This window comes from Podarcis vaucheri (assembly GCF_965113315.1).
Source record: "Podarcis vaucheri genome assembly, chromosome: 4".
Classification (NCBI taxonomy): domain Eukaryota; kingdom Metazoa; phylum Chordata; class Lepidosauria; order Squamata; family Lacertidae; genus Podarcis; species Podarcis vaucheri.
In genome coordinates this window covers 68066475-68087646 of record NC_138762.1, presented here as the reverse complement: position 1 = coordinate 68087646, position 21172 = coordinate 68066475, and the positions used below count along the sequence as shown (strand labels likewise).

Sequence of the window (21172 nt, the reverse complement as noted above, 5' to 3'; positions counted from 1 at the left end):
CTGCTATTCCATTACTTGCCTCTTGCTACAAAAGGGGCAAGAGAAGATGAGAGAAGCTACATCTTGCCAGAATTTGTGGCAGCATGGATTTGCATTTTATTAGCAACAGGAAATTCTGACACCATGCCATTGGAAGGAGCACAGGAAACCCATTCACCATCCTCTTCATCATCCCCCCCCACTCTACTGTCAGGCATTCTGACTATAGAAAAGCGCTGCATTTTTATGGGCATATTGCCTTCAGCAGTATGTTATCTTTCTTTCAGTTGCTCAGCACCCTTTCGAGTACCACTGAGCACCACAAGAAATAATGGTATTGCAACTAATCACCTACAGAGCTGAATGCTGATAAGTATTAAAAGAATTGGAATTTACTACCAATATTGGTAACAATGGCGTAATGAGAAAACAGAAGCACATGGTGTTACTGCAGCAGAAGTGGTCAAATCTTGTAGCAAAGGAAAACCCACTTCGTATGAAATGGGAATTATTGCAGTCCCTTCATCAGATAGTGCCCAAGCCTTATTCAAGTTGTGTTGCAGTGGAAAGAATATAAACCTTGGACTGTGCCTTGAAGCTCGCTGGGTGACCCTTAGCCATCACCAGTGCTCATCCTAGCCTACCGCAGGGTTTTATAATGATAAATGAGGGGGGAACCTTGTTATACAACCTTGAGTAGGGAATGGAAGGATTCGCCTGTTTCTGGTCTCTGTCAGTTTTGCATGTGCTCATTTGTAAGTATGTTCAATCTCCTTTCTGTATCAGTTTGAGGATATTTATTAACTGCATGAAATATTCACATTGTTTTCTATGTTTTTCACAAAATGCACATTTTAATTTGGATTTAAGTACACTTCAGCAGAAAACTGTGCTGCAAAATTAAAAGAAGTCTTAAAAAACTGAACCATATCTGTGTTCTGATTTATTAGCCTAGGAATTGCAAATCAGGTTTGTTTGCTTTAAAATGCAGACATGACAAAATCCTTGAGTAACCTTGAAGACTTGTGTGTATATATTTAATTTCCTTATGTCAATAACGGTTTCTTCAACATCCACATTTGCATATACAGTATGATCGCATCTTAGAATTCGATTCCAAGAGTTCCGCATATGCGCAAAAACATATACAGTGGTGCCTCGCAAGACGAAAAGAATCCGTTCTGTGATTCTCTTCGTCTAGCGGTTTTTTCGTCTTGCGATTAGCGGATTAGCGGATTAGCGCTATTAGCGGCTTTTAGCGGCTTTTAGCAGCTTATCGGCTTATCGGATCAGCTGATAAACAGCTTAGCGGCTTAGAAAAAGAGGGGAGAGGGAAAAACCCACAGGAACTCGCAAGACATTTTCGTCTTGCAAAGCAAGCCCATAGGAAATTTGTTTTGCGAAGCACCTCCAAAACGGAAAACTCTTTCGCCTAGCGAGTTTTCCGTCTTGCGAGGCATTCGTCTTGCGGGGCACCACTGTATACTCAAACCCTTGGAATTGCCCCTGAGCAAACATCCTGGGCCTTCTGTGATCTCACAGGAACACCCCACAACTGGCTTTTCCCCGCTCAAAAAGAGCTTTTAAGCTCTCTACCTTGCTTGGGGAGCAAGGCCCTCTCTGCACGCCAGCTTTGAAGGCCATAGGAGGATTTCACAGAGCTATTCCAGTTGCTATGAGATCTCATCCCAGACCTGATATGCTGAGAGAGCCTTGCTTCCCAAGGCAGAGAGTTTAAAAGCTCTTTTTTCACCTGAAAAATCCAGCACAAAATAGCTTTTAAGATTTCTGCCTTCCTGCATTTCAGGATTTCAACTAATGGCCTTTAGACATGTATGATTGAAATTGCACTAGTTAAATCAGTGTTGGATGTGATTGTACTGTACCAGCAATAATTTGTGTACATGCTAGTATTGCACAGCATAGAAAGAAGAACTGATTAAAAAGTAACCATACCAGTACTACTCTGAGATAATGGGAGTTTGAAGATAGAAAAGTATTTAGTACGTATTGGAGTTTTACCAATCCGAATGGAGTGGGGGAATGCATGGCTGTATCTGAGGTATTTTTAACATTGCGTTTGTTTCAGAACAGGATTCATGGATATTTATTACTCAGAAAATTAGTAATCTCCTATGATGTGGGTTGAGCGTGGGGTGGAAATGATGCATTACTGTAATGCTAAGTTTTGGGGAAGACATCCAATTAGGCCTTCAAGCTTCCTCTGAATGGGAACATTATTTATTTATTTTTAAAATAAAAACGTCTTTGACATTTTACAAACCAGAGTAGGTTGGGTTCCCCCCCCCCTTCATTCAAACCATTTTTTGGAAATACACTGAGAGCAGTTGAAAAGGGTATTTAATCTGCCCTACTTTTTCTTCTCAGCAGATCATGATTACTGACAGAGACATCTTGAAAGAGCTGCATTTTTGTAATAAACTATCCCCTCAAGCTTCATAATGAGCATTATATAGAAATGACCTTTCCCTTGACAGTGTTCAGCGTACACATTTTTACACTCTACGAACTTTATTATCTGAATTGGGTGGATCCATGAATTGTTCTTCGTTTAAAACTACAGCACTTTGCTACTTTGCTTTTTACTTCATTTTCACTTCATTGCAAAAATTGAGATAAATAAATAATGTTCCCATTCAGAGCAAGCTTGAAGGCCAAATTGGATGTCTACCCCAAAATGTGCTCTGTACTTAGCATCATTTCCACCTCATGCAAACAAATGCAGTGTTAAAATACCTCAGATACAGCCATGCATCCCCCCACTCCATGAAAAGGTGGTTGTTTGTTGTTTAGTCGTTTAGTCGTGTCTGACTCTTCCTGACCCCGTGGACCAGAGCATGCCAGGCACTCCTGTCTTCCACTGCCTCCCGCAGTTTGATCAAACTCATGCTGGTAGCTTCCAGAACACTGTCCAACCATCTCATCCTCTGTCATCCCCTTCTCCTCGTGCCCTCCATCTTTCCCAACATCAGGGTCTTTTCCAGGGAGTCTTCTCTTCTCATGAGGTAGCCAAAGTATTGGAGCCTCAGCATCAGGATTTGTCCTTCCAGTGAGCACTCAGGGCTGATTTCCTTCAGAATGGATAGGTTTGATCTTCTTGCAGTCCATGGGACTCTCAAGAGTCTCCTTCAACACCAGAATTCAAAAGCATCAATTCTTCGGCAATCAGCCTTCTTTTTAGTCCAGCTCTCACTTCCATACATCACTACTGGGAAAACCATAGCTTTAACTATACGGGCCTTTGGTGGCAAGGTGATGTCTCTGATTTTTAAGATGCTGTCTAGGTTTGTCATTGCTTTTCTTCCAAGAAGCAGGGGTCTTTTAATTTCGTGACTGCTGTCACCATCTGCAATGATCATGGAGCCCAAGAAAGTAAAATCTCTCACTGCCCCTCCTATTTGCCAGGAGGTGATGGGACCAGTGGCCATGATCTTAGTTTTTTTTATTTTTATGTTGCACTTCAGACCATATTTTGTGGTCTCCTCTTTCACCCTTATTAAAAGGTTCTTTAATTCCTCCTCACTTTCTGCCATCAAGGTTGTGTCATCTGCATATCTGAGATTGTTGATATTTCTTCCGGCAATTATGCACATACAATACTAAGTGATATTTTTCTTTTACTAATGCCAGATTCCTACAGAGGATGCTTCCACACTGTGGAATAGCCACACTTTGATCACTCATTTTTTCGCAGGGCATCTATGTAACATCACCATCATGTTCTCCTCTTGGCATTTGGAACTTGCTGTTTTGAGAAAAGTAACTGTAAACTTCTCTGGGAGCTAACTCCACAATCTTTGGATCTTGACATTTGAGCTGAAGTGTTTGATTAATAGTCAGCCACAATGTGTTAAATGCACCTGAGCCAATGATGAAGCAGAATATAGTTTTCTAAGGTAACGGGTGGGGGCGGGTTCCCTACTTGCCTCATTGTTGAACTAGCCAGCCCCCCACCCCCCAGTAAGGCTCGTTGCCACCTCCACCTCCTCAAGCTCTCTCTGAGAAGGACTGTGGCTGCAATCTTCACCCCACTGACTTGGGAGTAAGTGCCATTGAATTCAGTAGCACTTGCTTCTGAATAGATATGCTTAGGATTGTGCTGTGAGGCATTATTATTAGCATTCTGTCATAATTCCAAAAACTAAAAGTTGCTGCTGCAAACTGCTCATGTCAGGACAAGGCTTAACAGCTTTACAATGCTATTGGACTGTGTCCTTTAATTTCTAGGAGAGAGGTCAAATAGAAAATCATATTTTCAGGGAGAGTTGGCGATATGGCCCAGAAGGGCTTTGGTTCAATGATGATGAATTAGAACGGTCCATTTAATGCAGCAGCCTCATATAGGAAAAATGAAATTGTGGTTTGAAGTTGTGCAGTTTTCGTATTACATACAAACTGTAGTAGAAGTATAGTACCTTCATTATACACCTTTAAGTAGTTGATTTGATTGATACCCTATGCCCTTTTAAAATGTGGTTTTTTTGAGGGGGTTGTTATTGGGTTGTTGTTTTTATTTTGATTATATATTTTGTGGTTTTATATTCTGATTTTGTTCTGTGAACCACCCTGAGACCTCCGGGTATATGGCGGTATATAAATAATAATAATAATGCATACTGCATTTTCATCAGTGAACACACGTACACACACGGAGAAACAGTAGTGCTAAAATATAAGATTTCAGAGATTTATAGAGCTGTTACTTCTCTCAAAGTATGGTTGCATTTTCCCAGGTCTGAGGTTAACATAGAAAGACTCAGAGAAACACATTTGGCCCCTGCACTAAGTTTCCCACCCCTGAATTGGCTCCAAAGGTGTCAGTCCACTCATGGAAGTGTGGAAGATCATCTTTAAAGTAACCCTACAACTGGCATGTATATAACTTGGGACAGTTGTGTTTTTTTCATGCTACTACACTGTTGTTGATGTAGTTGTTGTGATACAGTGACTGCTAACTAAAGCGAAGGCATTCAATTTTAAAAGTAAAACGCCTGGCTTCTGTCTTCACCTGCTGTGATGTGGATCAAAGGGAGATTTAACCAGGGTGGCAGATTTATATGTGTGTGTGAGTGCACACACAAATAAGTGCTTATAAGCTTAACCACATACAGGTAAGTACACATATAGTGTTTTTAGAATAAAAGTAGCATTCAAGGCTGTTTGTATCCTCACAGAAGTCCTGTGACATTTCAAAAACATGTTATTTATTTCTCATGCCGATGTCCAGTTCTGCTGTGAGCATCTCCTTGATTTCTTTTTAAAAGAACAAATATCCTTGCCTGTTTAACAACCCTCTCCCCCAATCTTCATTGCAAGGCTACCCTCCTTCTTCATTATGCTTGTATAATTATCCGCCAGTGTTTCTACAGCAGTAAGTAGAGGTTGCTCCACCAAAACAATCTCTGCAGAAAATGCCTGCCAGTCATGCACGCTCGCTCTCCTGCCCAGCTGGTGCTGACAACATGAACATTCCTTGGGACAAATCCAGTACAGTACTTGAACAGAAGCAAGAACAGCACCGGGCCAGGAACTTCACACTTGTGGTTCATCCACAAATCCTCCCTTAAGCCCAGTACAGCCACAGATCCACTTCTGCCTAAGTGTGGGAGCCACAACAAAGGGGAATTTCTGTCTTTCGAGAGTTTGGTATTCTAGTTCAGTCACCTGCATGCAACAGAACTGCAGCAGTTTGCCCCAAATGAGAAATTACCGTATTTTTTGCTCTGTAAGACTCACTTTTTCCCTCCTAAAAAGTAAGGGGAAATGTGTACGCGTCTTATGGAGCGAATACAGGCTGCACAGCTATCCCAGAAGCCAGAACAGCAAGAGGGATTGCTGCTTTCACTGTGCAGCGATCCTGCTTGCTGTTCTGGCTTCTGAGATTCAGAATATATTTTTTTCTTGTTTTCCTACTCCAAAAACTAGGTGCGTCATGTGGTCTGGTGCATCTTATAGAGCGAAAAATACGGGTATATGTGTGGATATGTGTCCTTTCATTTGTAGGACATGGGTGCTTTGTTGGAGAAACATTGGAGGGATTTCTAATGTCATTATATCAACACCAGAGTGCTGCAGATTACTGCACTGCAGCCTTGAATTTCATACAGAATACTCAAATTTTGCACATGACAGCTTCAAGGAGAAAAAGTCGCCGACTCTTTCTAGCGAATGAAATCTTCTGCTTACAGTACGACAGAAGGGGGGGGGGAGGAGACTGTACTCAGTAGGTCACTACTTTCTTAAGGATAGTTTCTCCTTCAGGTCCCCAAAATATCAGAAGCCTGGTCCACAGTAACTCATAGAATCATAAAGTTGGGAGGGACCCTGAGGATCATCTAGTCCAGGAATATGCAGCTGCCCCTTACAGGGATCAAACCTGCAACCTTGGCGTTCTCAGCACCATGCTGTAACCAGCTGAGCTTTTCAAGTTAATGCTGTTAATGATAGGAATTTTGGTGCAACTGTCCCTGTCCTGTGGAACAACACTCCTGTTGGGATACAACGGGTATTTTCCAGAAACAAAAACACTACTTGTTACAATTAGCTTTTCCAGCTTTGGTGCTTGTCTTGTATTGTTTTTAAATCTGGGTTATTTTTGTACAGTTCTAAAACTATTTTTAATTGTTCTATGATACTTTTATGTCAGCACCTACATAACATGTGATTCATAAATTTATTACTAATATTAATGATAAAAATGAAATGGAAAGTTAAATTGTTTTATTAGCAGCTCCAGCTATTGAATGGCTCAGAACTATGGGTCTCCACAACAGCTATTTTCTATCACATTCACTACAGTTAGATTATACAGCCTTGCAGATGAAATTCATTTCCGCCAAAGACATCTTATGCTTCCCAATCCTGCCACGCTTTACAGGGACAGGAATGCACACAGTTAATTCTGTCACAATATTTTGATCTTTGGCTGATGTTTTCTTCTGGGTGGGACAGTGCTCTGGATTTGACATTGCCCATCAGATGTGTGTGACCATGATGTAGCCATTAAGTTTTATGTAAGCATCTACTAAAATCCAATTTTAAAATCCCCTGGCTTTTGCCAATGGTAGTTCATAGATTTGGACTGAAATAAAGCAAATATTTAGTTGTCAGACTTTAGTGGAAAAATCTGTTTCCTTATTATTATTATTATTATTATTATTATCATCATGCATTTTAAATGGCTTCCTTTTATCTAAAATGTATCAGTTACTAGGGAAATAAAATTCAAGAGTTACTTGTAAAAAAACAACAACCACCCCTCTTTATTTGTTTTTAGTGGCTGTGTTCTTAGAATAGCTCATTTTTCTTTGTTTTGCTGGTGACTATAAAGCACATGAAAAATGAAACTAAATCCATCAACAGAGGGACTTTAATTGCAAGCAGTATAATTTGTTTAATACATTTTTTCCCCAAAGGAGACTAAGACAACTTCCATTTTAAAAATACTTCTAATACTAGCATAATCCTATGCATGCCCTGAGAACTTATTCCCAAAGTAATAATCACAACAGGACTCTCACTGGGACATCTTTTCATGAAAGGCATTTACTATGGTGCCAGAAATGTGAGATCTCTTGCACTGAAGAGGATGAGTTGGAAGATGTTAGCCTCATGGATTTTATGTCTTTACTGTGCCAGTAAATAGATGACATCTTGTTTTGCTTGCCGGTGGATTTATGGCATTTTATTATACTTTATTGTCTATTTTCTAAATGGCAGGTTCCAAGTCTCAAGTTATGCTTATGAATGTCTGATGCCATGTTGTGTTCTCATAATGGCTAATGAGAGTTTGTCACTAGAGACTCATTTAGAAGCCTAACCCAATAGATAAGTAGCTGCGATTGCATTGGTGTCCATTTATGCAACACTAGACTTCACAGCCCATATTTGTACCATGGCTGGTGTGTGCGTGGCATAATTTGGGATGTGGTGGTTGATTGGCCACTTCAGTGCTTCTTGGCTGGCTTTAAAATTACTGTGCCTTTGTTGTATTAATTCTAGTTCAGGCTTCCTCAACCTCGGCCCTCCAGATATTGTGAGACTGCAATTCCCATCATCCCTGACCACTGGTCCTGCTAGCTAGGGAACATGGGAGTTGTAGGCCAAAAACATCTGGAGGCCGAGGTTGAGGAAGCCTGGTCTAGTTCATTCTAGATCAGTCTGTGGGATACTGCACAACTATTCAACACTAGTTTGCAGCCTTACTAGTTTGTACTGGAGAGTACTAGTTTGCAGCCTTAGAAGGTTTTCCCATTTGCACTATAAAATATTACAGATTTTTTTAGTCTGTGAAAGTCTGCATCATCTACCTGATTCAACCATTTTGAGAACGTAATTTTGGAGTATTTACTAGTTTTTGGATGCTTGACTGAGGGTCCAAACAATACCCAGAATTACTGGATTTTGTTTTTCTTTCTCCCAGTGATCAAGGGGCAGCTGTATGATGGTCACTGGATTACCTACAGCAGCTTTATTCTCAAAACAGCTCCATTTTTTTCTTGCATGTCATGGTTAAATCTATCTATGCTGTAAGCGCAAATACTGGAAGCTGTAATCAAAGTCTTAACAACTGAAGTAGGAACCCAGCTCAGAAAATGCCTGTCAGCAAGATGAATAAAAAATGAATAGCAAAGAAGATTTAAGTAGGCATCTGAAGTGTCTACAAGCATGTACAGTATTAAGGCCACAAACACTTGGCAATTTTCCTGATTCAAACACTCTGATTATGTCTTATGGCACATAACTGTGCTACATGACATAGGTGCCCTGCTCTCAGCGGTGGCTAAACACAATGGAATTAATCACCACTTCCTTTAATAACATTTGCATGTTGCTCTCTATGGCATAGCATTCATCACATGCACTTAAGTCTTATCTCTGCCAGTCTGGGATGCCTAGCAGCATTTACAGATCCATTTTCATTGCTGTAAAAAATTAAACAGTTTTGTTAGTAGGAATGAGAGTTTGTGGAATATCTGGCATGACAGTGTGCTGAATGGTTAAGGAGGAATAGAGGAAGGTCATTTATCTATCTTATGGTACACGGCCAAGCCTTAATAACACTCAGTATCTCTTTGTTTTTCACTTAACATAGGTGAACAGGGCTGCCAAAATGGTGCCGACTTATAGATGTCCCTTGTGTGTGTTTGAGTGTGATACATACACACTTGTCATTTATCTACTAGCTTTAAAAAAGGATAGCTTCATTTTTCTGTTTCTACTTCTTAAGCCTTCTCCTGCTGTTGTCAACAACAACGAAAAGCAGTGCCAAAAATAGGTTTCTGACTAAGCCATACTCAGAGCTGAGTCATTGAAATCAATGGAATTTAATTGTTAGCTTCGTTCATTTCAATAGAATTATTATGAGTAGGGTTTAGTTGGATACAGCCCAATAAACCTATTGAGAGAGAGAGAGAGAGAGAGAGAGAGAGAGAGAGAGAGAGAGACTGCTCAACCTGGAAAGCAATATATCTTGATTGTATTTCAAAGAGAAAAAAACCCATAGGTTTTTCTTCAAGATGCCTGCCTATGATAGAACTTATTATCAGTCTGGTGTGGCTGTTCTCTGTGTCTAGCATAGCAAAACTGTACGGCTTAAATGTTGCAGTGCTTGGAGACGGAGGATAGTTAAGTTTAAGCAAACCAGTCTTTTATCTTGTCTTATACTTTGATCCTACTCAGTTATCTGTTTTCTTTCCTGTGCTTTCTGTATATTAATCCCCTTAGCCTGCCTTGCAAGTCTCCTTTGTAGTATCATTTTCACTATAATTTCACTATTTTTCATAGTTAAATTGATTAGGCAGGGGAATGGGAGGTCCCCTGTGTCCTGTGAGGTCATTAGCTTCTCATGAAAACAGAGATCACTATTAATTAAGCAGCAACAAATAAAACAATCCAAAGCACAGAAGAGGAAATAGTTTTTAAACTTTCACCATGTTTGGACAAAGATGTGCGATACCCTTGTATATTCTTGCATTATTCGCTGCATATGTGTAGACACGTATTAGAAGAGTTTTAGCACAGCCAATGAAATAGTGCCCTTTCTTAAAATTGTTTAAGGATTTATCCGCTATACATCTGCATCTTCCTATCGCTAATACAATGTCTCTGCAGTGTCTGTATAGCATCAAGCTTTGTGACGTGTGAACGATTAGTCAGTGTATCCCCACCCGGAGCATGTGTTTACTAGATCAGTAAGCCCTAGGCTCAGACTGTGTGATCAATATACTGTTTGCTTATACTGGAAGACCTGGGTAAATTATGTGCTATGATAACACTTCATCATCAAGTGGCAGCTGTTCAGACCATTTGCGTTTCGACTTCTTGTTTTGGTCTTTTTTTATACCAACCAGCAGATATTGCTAACTTGCCTTTTCAGAAGAGTGTCTTAGTGCCACACATTGCTGCTGAAGGATATTTCTTTTGAGCATGAACGAAGCTTGCATAGTTAGCCAATAAGGTGTGTGTTGTGAATTTTAATCCTCAATAGCTTTTCATTCAGAGTCATAAATAGATTTTTTTCCACAGCTATCACAACAGGCACTCCTCTCACCAACTCCTGATGTTTTATTGTTTGAATGCAAGCCCTGTTTAAGGAAGTTTTTAATGTTTAACGGACTGTTGTATTTTAATATTCTGTTGGAAGCCGCACAGAGTGGCTGTGGAAACCCAGCCAGATGGGCGGGGTATAAATAATAAATTATTATTATTATAGTTATTCAGTGTGTGCATATATGGCAAGAAACCTTTCTATATCAAAATGTAGGACAGAGGAGCCATGGAGCCAGCTTTTGAGGATTACTGTTAAATAGAAACATTGGCAGGTGAGAAGATGATATTGCTTGTGGTGGTCATGGTGTAAGTACCGTCTCCTTCATAACGCCACAATTTTAAAATAAGAATTGAGAAATCTTTGGCCAAAGTTCGTATTAGATTATATTTGGTGCAACAAGGTGCATTTGGGACAAAGAAGCAACGGCTGCATTGTCAGGTTGGAACTGAATGCAACACTCTCAGGCTGCAGTCAGAGGTTAGGGGTGCTTAAGCCCGTTGACATCAATACTTGCCAATTGCAGCCTTAGATTTTCTGTCTGAGTGAGAAGCTATTGTGGAGATTATAACTGGGGCTATTATTTTCTCCTCTGCCATTGAACCGTTTCTAGTTCTCAAAAAAAAAACATGTTTCTCTTTGAAATTCTTCACTGATAAAGGTGGCTGGAATTCATTTTTAGTGTTCCGTTTCAATTGAAACGAGGAAAGCCACTGCCACGTCGACAATACAGCATTAATGTTTTAATGCAGAGAGGTGAGGAGGGCAATTTATGCCTTTAGCACCCCGTGTGGGGTCAGGGTTTGCAGCTATTGCGAACGGACCACTGCTCAATAGCATGCATGTTAAGGGCTCATCTGCCTTTGTCAGAGTATATAGCCTTAAAATTTGTCAGTGTTTATACTTTATAGGATTACGTTTGGAACTGTTTGTCCTGGGCTTTCACAAATACAGGTTGTTTTTGTTTGCCTCGCAGTTAGCCAGAGTAACCATTAACATGACTAAGCTGTGTTGCCAGTAAGAATATAAGAAAAAAGAAAACAAACAGCCTGAAATTATCCAGTTACCTAGTTGTTGTTTTTAAGATAAAATGTTCTTTCCCATCATAAGATAAAAGTTTTCCGTGGAGCCTTTTTCTCATCAGCATTTCATCATAGTGTTATTCTGTAGAGTACAGAAAATAAAATAAAATGGGTGGGTGAAAGAACAAGCCTCACAAACAAAATAAAAGAGGGGAGAAAAAAAGTCTGTTAACAACGAAGCAGCTGGACTAGAACCTGAGAGGCCCAGGGTTCAAATGCACTCTTAGTCATGAAACTCCCTGGGTGAACTGGGAGACAGTCCCCTACTCTCAGCACAGGGGTTTGTGAGGCTAAAGTGGGGCGGGGGGAGGACCCTGGACCCTACCTTGGAGAAAAAATGCAATATACGTGTAATCATAAATAAAATGTAGAATAATCACAAAAAAGAATAAAAGGAATAACAGATATCTACTTAATGCAGAATGGTGGCAAACACCATAAGCGGTTCCTCAGTATTACAAGTAGAAAACAAATACACAAATCCAAGATGGTTGTTTCATTGGTCAAAACACACATTATAGTAGTTCAAAATAACTGTAGACAAGTGGTGGGCAGAAGTTGGATTGGGATCTACTTTAAATAGATCTATGCATTTTGTTGTTGCTTTTTATTATTATACATTATTTTTTCTTGCTATTGGCCTGATTTTTTCTGTCGCTGCTTCTATAGAACAGCACTACAAAATTTATTTGATTGATTAGGGTTCTAGCCTGCCACGCTTCAAGGACTTGGGAGCAGATTAACAGTGCATTGAGATAATGGTGGTGAGCAAGAATTCGTTCCAAATGGTATAAAATCTAAAGGGCAGATGGGAACAGAATATAAAGATGCAAGATTCTTAGGACATAAGTGATACATTTATGTGACTCCTTGGGCTCTAAAGTTCTGCAATAAGAAGCATCCTTTTAAGTAAGAAACATCTGACAATACCAGTATCTGTGAGGGTGGAGAAGCTTTCACAGCAAAAATGATTTGTGCTTAGTGCCTTGAGGGTGGGCAGAATGTTCTCGACATTGTGCTAAACCACTCCTGGTTTACAAAGAGTGCTTCTCTCTCTCCCTCTCTCTCTCCCCCCTACCGACATCTGCGCAGTTAAGATTAGGCTGTCAGAGTACATCTAAATCAGCTTTGATTTTAATTCTGTGTGTCTTTCTTAATACAGATTTCTATTTCCGCCATTGTATAGCGCTGAAGAGCTAGTTCCTTTTAAAATATGGCTCAGATTAAAAGCCCACAAAGTGGGTTGTGTGGTTGTGTGTGCATGTGCAGGGCTTTGTGGTGCTGCTTCAATACAATCTATGGACCTATCACAAATGGTATGTTTGCACTGGCTGGCTTTAAGAGTTTGCAAGGCAGAAAGTATTTGATTCTTTCAGTTGCACTGAAGCTTTCCAAGTCCAAGACTGCATCGCTTTTATCATGAGTTATTTTTAGGGCACCTCAATTTGGGGCTCTTGTTGAGTGTAAACAGTGCAGCTGCTTCCCTGTGTCACATGACGCCATTGCATGAAGCTTTGTTTAAAAGTATGAAATGAACAGCCTGAATTCTTGCTCTGCTTCTAGCAGTCCCCCCCCCTGTAGTAGCTTCAGTCCTTAAATTATCTTTGTTTATGGCTATCTTTAAGCTCCCCAGGACTCTTCAAGTAACACTCAAGAGATGTATGTTCTGTATATGCATATATTCTATACACACATATGCCCAGGATACAGAACCATAGGACTTCTTGTCCCCAAAGGGGGGAAACACTTAATGTTCCATTTTGGTGACAGGTGGTCTTAGAAAGAGAGAAAGAAAGAGAAAGTTGCAGTTATTATTTTAAGCAAGCGATTTATGCCGTGCTTAAAACATGTCTCTCTTTTGCAGGCCAGTAGTGTTGATGTGGATGTTTTGGGCTGCCCAGAGATTAATTGGATGCCCGTGACAGCTATGTAAACTACAGTTCTGCAAAGCCTTGGAAACCCTGCGAAATGGAGGAACTATATAAGGACACGCAAAACCTGCCTATGGATGTTACCACCTCGCCCTCTGCTATGGCAAACAAGCTAGAGAATGGAGTTGCCCAGCTGATAACGGCAGAAGCCTGGAATATCAATTCAGCAGACTTGATGAAGAAAGCACTTTCGCCGCTGGTAACTGTCCCCGCTCCATCAATATTGACACCGCCAGCAGAATCCCAAAGCGGGGTCGCTCTCAAGGTAGCTGCCACAGTGCTTCAGCCCATTTGCTTAGGAGACAGCCCCGTGGTTCTCCCAATACACCTCCAAGTAGCAGGAAGCACAGCCCCTCAGATTGCTCCGAATGGCAACACTCCCTACGTCATGACCACTCAAGGCCCAGTGCCACTGCCTGTCCTCTTAGAGCAACATGTGTTCCAGCATTTAAACTCCCCACTGGTGTTGCCGCAGAGTTCTCCCTGTGCAGCCAACTCCATTCACAGCAACCTATTTCAGGGCTCTTCTGCTCCGTTGGGACAGCCGCAACTGTTGGATCAGAAACCATCAAATACAGCTCAGGAGTCTGTCTTGCCTCCTGTGTTTCAGACACCAGGATTTGCTGCTGTTTTGCAGGATCTCTTTCCCACACAAGGCGCCTTAGGTCCTTCGCCCTATCAGCCACCCCCAGACTGCTCTTCTGTCCCCCCATCACAGCCCTTCAGCTCCCCGTTATCTCCACTGGTTCCGCCAGCCACACTCTTAGTACCGTACCCCGTGATCGTTCCTCTGCCAGTCCCAGTTCCTATTCCTATCCCCATTCCCATCCCTGTGCCCCACGGTGCTGAGTCTAAGGCCAATGTGGACTGCCCGAAACCAGCTGCTTCGTTCGTCTTGCATTCCTGCAAAGGCACCCAGACTCCCCTGGAGAAAGAAGAAACCAAACCATTTGATTTCATCCACCACAGAGAGCTTTCCCAGCTGAACCGGCACACTGTCATCAAGATGAGTAACGAGAACGAGGTCCTCGATCTGTCCATGAAAACAGCCCCTTTGCTTAAGGAAGGCGAGGACAATTCCCAGCTCTCACTGGAGGGCGGCGCTTTGGACCTCTCGATTACTTCCTGTCGGAAGGCTAGCAGCACCGAAGCAAGCAATAACGGCACCCGATCTGGATCCGCGATGGATGGCGCTTCTCATTCTGCAGCGGAGAAGCTTTCCGGTGCAGTTTTGCCCTTTGTTCCTTGCAAACTGCACGAGGCTCCGGCAAAGGTGGAAAGCAGAGTGATCAATAGCGGCTCGTCTGAACTCCTGAGACAGCAGCCCAAATGGCTGGTGGACCAGACCAGTATAGCACCCTGCGAGCCGCCCACTGGCAATAACATTGAGATCGTGAGCACATCACAGGCGGCTAAAGTGATCGTCTCTGTCAAAGATGCGGTGCCTACCATTTTCTGCGGCAAGATAAAGGGCCTCTCGGGGGTTTCGACGAAAAACTTTTCCTTCAAAAGGGACATGCCCCAGGACTCGGTGTTGCAGTCTTATGACGTGAAGAACCAGCCGGAAGCCCGGGATAATGCAGACGCCCTTAGGAAACCTATAAAAAACAGGAGCGTCAAGTTAAAGAAAATGAGCTCGCAGGAAATACACATTCTCCCAATCAAAAAGCAGCGGCTCGCGGCCTTTTTTCCAAGAAAGTAATTTATGAGGTTTTAGAATGTTTTAAGGTATAATTATTATAAATAAAGAGATGCACTTCATTTTAAATTGCATTAAAATGTTAAGCTATCTTTTAAGTTATTTTGAGGCAGAGGACTGTGGAGTGGGGAGGGGAGGGGAAGGGAAGGGGGTGGAGCAGCTTGGGTGGGGGGAAGACAGCTGGAGAGAACTGGCTACGTCTTCCCTGTACAATGGGTCCCCCTCCCACCTTGTTGCGTTCTAAACTTTTCATGAAAACTAAATAAAAAGCAGCATATTTTTCAAGTGGATTGCACATTTGCAGCTTTAATGGGATACAGTGGGTGAATGAGCCAGAGGGGTAAGAGCTATTTTCACTGCCAGGAAGTGCTTTGATGATGTAATTCTGAACAATGGTGGGTAGAATGGAACTTTCAGAATAAATATTTGTATGTGCTAGTTTGGTTGCGGTATTTTGTACTTTTTTATATATGATTTGCACTCTGGGTCCAAAAAGGTTTGGTACAAGTCTGGAAACTTGTATAGCTGTTGACTTGCCGTGTTCTTGAGCTGTTGAAATAATCCAAGCTCATTACCCAGTTTTACCTTTGGCACTCTTCATCACATTTTTACCAATGATGCATTTTGAACTATGCAGACTGAAAGATGAATGTTAATATTATAGCAAAACTACATTTGCATAGTCCAACAAGTATATCCATCCGTTCTGTGAAAAGAAAGTTAACTTCTGTTTGAAAGTGGCTGAGGACAAGCTGCATCTCCCACCCTCTGTGTAGTACTATAGACCAAGGTTGAACAGGCATCAGGTTGTTAGGTATCCTTGGGGTTTTTTCCTCCCAGATCCCTGGAATCCACTGACTAGAATTAGATGCAAAATAATGGCCTTGGGGTGGGGGTGGGGTGGGGATCTTCTATACACTTAGAAGTACGGAAGCTAACAATTTCCACTTTTCTCTGTTTCTTACGTCTCCAAACTTTCAGTTGGCTTTGTCGCATTTCTATATCCGTTTGGTTCCCTTCAATTTTGCCATCATTTTAGTGCGCATTTCTCCTAATGTACACATTTATGTGCAAGTTTGCCTAATGACAGGCAATTTGTATTTCATTAACCATACAGGGACGCAGGTGGCGCCATGGTCTAAACCACAGTGCCTAGGGCTTGCTGATCAGAAGGTCGGTGGTTCGAATCCCCGTGACAGGGTGAGCTCCCCGTTGCTCAGTCCCAGCCTCCTGCCCACCTAGCAGTTCAAAAGCACGTCAAAGTGCAAGTAGATAAATAGATACCGCTCCGGCGGGAAGGTAAACGGCGTTTCCGTGCGCTGCTCTGGTTCGCCAGAAGCGGCATTGTCATGCTAGCCACATGACCCGGAAGCTGTACACCGGCTTCCTCGGCCAGTAAAGGAAGATGAGTGCTGCAACCCCAGAGTCGTTCGTGACTGGACCTAATGGGCAGGGGTCCCTTTGCCTTTTTCTTTAACCAAACAAAATATGGAAAAACATAAAATAAAAAGTCTCCTAGGTCTATCTATGTGGGGACTAGACAGGGGGAGTGCAACGACATTGGTTATATCGGACCTTCCAAGCAGCTTCAGTGCCGTTATTCTTCAAGCTTGTGTTGTCTCTGAATAGGGATTTCGGGGATTGTGGTGCTTTGTGGTTTTTCCAGGACAACATGTTTCAGAAGGTGGTATTGGCGGGGGCTTTTGATCGATGTCTTGGTCACTGACTTATGGTGTTGTGCAGGGTTCCATTTTATCCCCTAGTGCTTTTTAAAAATGTGTACTCCACATCACTGAGTAGAGGCGCCTGGTGTTATGGAGTGGGTGGCTGTCAGGATGTGGATGACGCCAGGCTTTGTCTTCTCTTTTGTTATCTCATTCTGTGGAGGTTGTGGACGCTCTGAATCTGTTTGCAGTCAGTGATGGACAGGATGACCACACCAGGGATAGAATTGTCAGCCTACTCCAAATTAGGTTGCCCTTAAAATTTCACGTTTGCAGACTGGTAGAGCTCTTAGGTTTCTTCTAGATGCTCACATGGTGATCTTAGCTCAAGTGCTTTTGTTGTTTCAGCTGCTGTGTCCTTTTCTGGTGCAGTCAGACCACAATCAGACATGTTATTAGTTAAATCTTGACTGGACTGCTGTAATGCATGCTTTGTGGGGCAGCTCTTGAAGACCACTTGGGAACTTTGGTTAGCGCTGAATCGTGCAGCAAGAATCATGACTGGGGCCTAGTCTTAGAATCATGTTACCAGATATATTTGTCATTCCACTATTTTTAGATGCAATTTGCAATGCTAGTTATTACTTCAAAAGCCCTAAACAGCTTGGGAGGACTGCCCACCTCCTCTGTGAATTTACTGTTTTTTAATAGAAATATTGCTTGTGCCACTACATCCTGAGGCAGAGTTGGTGGCAACGCGGAAGACGACTTTCTCTGCGACAACACCGCCTATGTGGAATTTACTGCACCAACAGTTTGGATGAGGTAAAAAGGTCAGTGTTCTACTGCCATCTAAAGGTGTAACTGTTTCAGCAGAACCGGGTCTTCTGCTGGTGAGTTTGGGATTGTCATTTTGGCTCTTTGCTGTTGTGGCATTGTGTGTTGTTTTGCTGTTCTTTTACTTGATAATAGGATTGGGGTTGTTTTTGTCAATTTGATTTGTCTGATTACCACAGGTAATGCTGCTACCTTTGTTTTTAACTACTGCCATTTTTACGAGTGTCATCAGAGACTATAAATGCAGTCGGGATTGTATAAGCAACCCAAACCAGTTGCAGTATCTGGGGGTGGGTGAAGAGCCTTGCAATCATGTCGGCACTTCCTCTGTGGCACTGGGAAGGGATCCAGGGCTGCATCTCATGTGTTGTAACTCCTGGACTTGACTCTCATTTGCTTTGGTGCACCTTCAATAATTTAAAGTTTCTTCACTATTCTGCTTTCTCTCTGGGGAGAGAGCGAGAGAGGTGGGCATGAACAGTGTCTCTTACAGGGATCCTAGAGAAAACATCCATTGATCTCGCTGGAGGGCATGCAAGTGGTTCCACAAGGTGTGCTGGAGGTGAGTCAAGCCCCGAAACCAGTTTTCCAGGAAAGCCCAAAAACATTTAAATGCTTGTGTATGGAAATCTGAGGGGACACGGGTGGCACTGTGGTCTAAACCACTGAGTCTCTTGGGCTTGCCGATCAGAAGGTTGGCGGTTCAAATCCCCACGACGGGGTGAGCTCCCGTTGCTCGGTCCCTGCTCCTGCCAACCTAGCAGTTCAAAAGCACGTCAAAGTGCAAGTAGATAAATAGGTACCGCTCCGGTGGGAAGGTAAACGTCGTTTCTGTGCGCTGCTCTGGTTTCACCAGAAACAGCTTAGTCATGCTGGCCACATGACCAGGGAAAACTGTCTGTGGACAAAGGTTGGCTCTCTTGGTCTGTAAAGTGAGATGAGTGCTGCAACCCCAGAGTCATCTGCGACTGGACTTAACTGTCAGGGGTCCTTTACCTTTACATGGAAATCTGAACTTGGCGTCTCCTTCCCTCTCCCCAGCAGTAAAAACAAAGTGTAGATGTGTGTGAATGGACTTTTTGGAATGCTAGATCACAGGTCAGCAACCATTTTGAACCCATGAGCAGTAGTTCCAAGTATGAAACTGGGCATGTGTATTCAGGTGAGATTTTCTGAAAGGAGACAAGTCGGTCACTGCGACATTTTAAAGAGGGACACAATACTTAATGTTTAGACCTCACTACAGCCATCCCATGCCTGGGCAGAGGAATCCCTTTGTTGAGGCCTGTTAAATAACTCTGTGTAAGAAAAGCCTTGCTATATTTCTAAGGCTGGAGATGGGTAATTAAGCATTTTGAATACCAACCATGTTGCTAGATGTTGGCTGGAATGAACTTGAACATTATTTGTATGGGTCTGTTTATGGTGACAAAATCACAGCAGATATTCCTTTAATTAAGTGGCTGACGGTCAAAAAGATTTTTACTGATTTTTTTTTTAAGTGCCTTTCTTTCTTGAAATAAGAGACTGAAACTCCCACCTTCCCTTCAGTGTTTATAGCCACTTATCTTCTCTCATGTTGAGTTCAAGTACTGGACAAATGCTCCCTCTGTATTTCTTTGCTCAAGGTCTACTTGGTTTAAAGCATTGGCCAACAGAATACCTTACCTCATATTTTAGCTTGTTCTGATAAAAAACCACACACAGTTATGCAAAAACGTACCGTATTTTTCGCCCCATAGGGCGCACCTAGTGTTTTTTTGGGGGGGGAATTATTTTTTTCCCCAGGCGCGGGGCTGGGGCGGGGGAAGCCTGAGCGGCTTGCGCAGAGCTACCCAAAGCCCGGGCGTGACTGCTCGGTGCGCCCCGGCTTCGGGATGCAGGCAGCTCTCCGCAAACCGTGGGAGCCCGGCGGGAACTCCCACGGGCTCCCAAGGCTTGCGGATAGCTTCCTGAAGCCTGGAGAGCGAAAGGGGTCGGTGCGCACCGATGCCTCTCGCTCTCCAGGCTTCAGCGAAAGCCTGCATTCGCCGCATAGGACGCACACACATTTCCCCTTCATTTTTGGAGGGGGAAAAGGGCATCCTATAGGGCGAAAAATACGGTATGTTTTTCTTAAAGCATGGTTTAAGGCAAGCCTTATCATCTCAACAGCTTCTTGTTAAGACCATTAGCAACCCCCCTGGTACAGACCATCGGCTGGGTGAGGACTGCAGGGCCTGCTCCCTTCCAGGGCCTTTTCCAACTGGCCCAGGGGGCGTGGCCCAGGCCCTTTCTCCCGGCTATAAAGGGACTCCTGCTGCAGGGAAGCCTCGGACCATCGGCTGGGTGAGGACTGCAGGGCCTGCTCCCTTCCCGGGCCTTTTCCAACTGGCCCAGGGGGCGTGGCCCAGGCCCTTTCTCCCGGCTATAAAGGGACTCCTGCTGCAGGGAAGCCTCGGACCATCGGCTGGGTGAGGACTGCAGGGCCTGCTCCCTTCCAGGGCCTTTTCCAACTGGCCCAGGGGGCGTGGCCCAGGCCCTTTCTCCCGGCTATAAAGGGACTCCTGCTGCAGGGAAGCCTCGGACCATCGGCTGGGTGAGGACTGCAGGGCCTGCTCCCTTCCAGGGCCTTTTCCAACTGGCCCAGGGGGCGTGGCCCAGGCCCTTTCTCCCGGCTATAAAGGGACTCCTGCTGCAGGGAAGCCTCGGACCATCGGCTGGGTGAGGACTGCAGGGCCTGCTCCCTTCCAGGGCCTTTTCCAACTGGCCCAGGGGGCGTGGCCCAGGCCCTTTCTCCCAGCTATAAAGGGACTCCTGCTGCAGGGAAGCCTCGGACCATCGGCTGGGTGAGGACTGCAGGGCCTGCTCCCTTCCAGGGCCTTTTCCAACTGGCCCAGGGGGCGTGGCCCAGGCCCTTTCTCCCGGCTATAAAGGGACTCCTGCTGCAGGGAAGCCTCGGACCATCGGCTGGGTGAGGACTGCAGGGCCTGCTCCCTTCCAGGGCCTTTTCCAACTGGCCCAGGGGGCGTGGCCCAGGCCCTTTCTCCCGGCTATAAAGGGACTCCTGCTGCAGGGAAGCCTCGGACCATCGGCTGGGTGAGGACTGCAGGGCCTGCTCCCTTCCAGGGCCTTCTCCAACTGGCCCAGGGAGCGTGGCCCAGGCCCTTATTTGGAACAAACTTTTGGGGAAGCTGGGAAGTGTTCTGCAATTGCTTCCCTGTTCTAATGTGTTTTAAAATGTCCTCAAGCAGTCGGTGGCAATTTAAATTTGTATTTCTTTTTTTTTTTTTTTCCTTTTTTCTCTTGCTGCGGGTGGGTGGGTGTAATGGATATTTGGTTGGGGATTAATTTTAGTGTAATTGTTCTGTTTTTGTTTTCTGTTGTTTTATTGGTTCTGTATAGTTTGTGTTTTGTTTTTAAGGGGTGGG

General features: G+C 43.5%; 2 protein-coding genes across 5 annotated transcripts in view; one reads left to right on the top strand and one right to left on the bottom strand.

Moving 5' to 3' along the window:
* RAI2 (retinoic acid induced 2) overlaps positions 1-15699 on the top strand; it is a 47788-nt gene extending 32089 nt beyond the window's left edge. For 3 of the 4 annotated variants that reach the window (XM_082220892.1, XM_082220891.1, XM_082220889.1), the window contains exon 2: positions 13496-15699. In XM_082220892.1, coding sequence (XP_082077018.1) covers positions 13600-15264 — 1665 coding nt within the window. In that variant the 5' untranslated portion in view covers positions 13496-13599 and the 3' untranslated portion in view covers positions 15265-15699. Of the gene's footprint in view, positions 1-10765; positions 10824-13495 lie in introns of all 4 variants that reach the window. The other variant, XM_082220890.1, reaches the window with a different exon arrangement.
* The window catches only part of SCML2 (Scm polycomb group protein like 2), a 161288-nt gene that overhangs the window by 87680 nt on the left and 52436 nt on the right, over positions 1-21172 (bottom strand). The gene's annotated exons all lie outside the window — the stretch shown is intronic.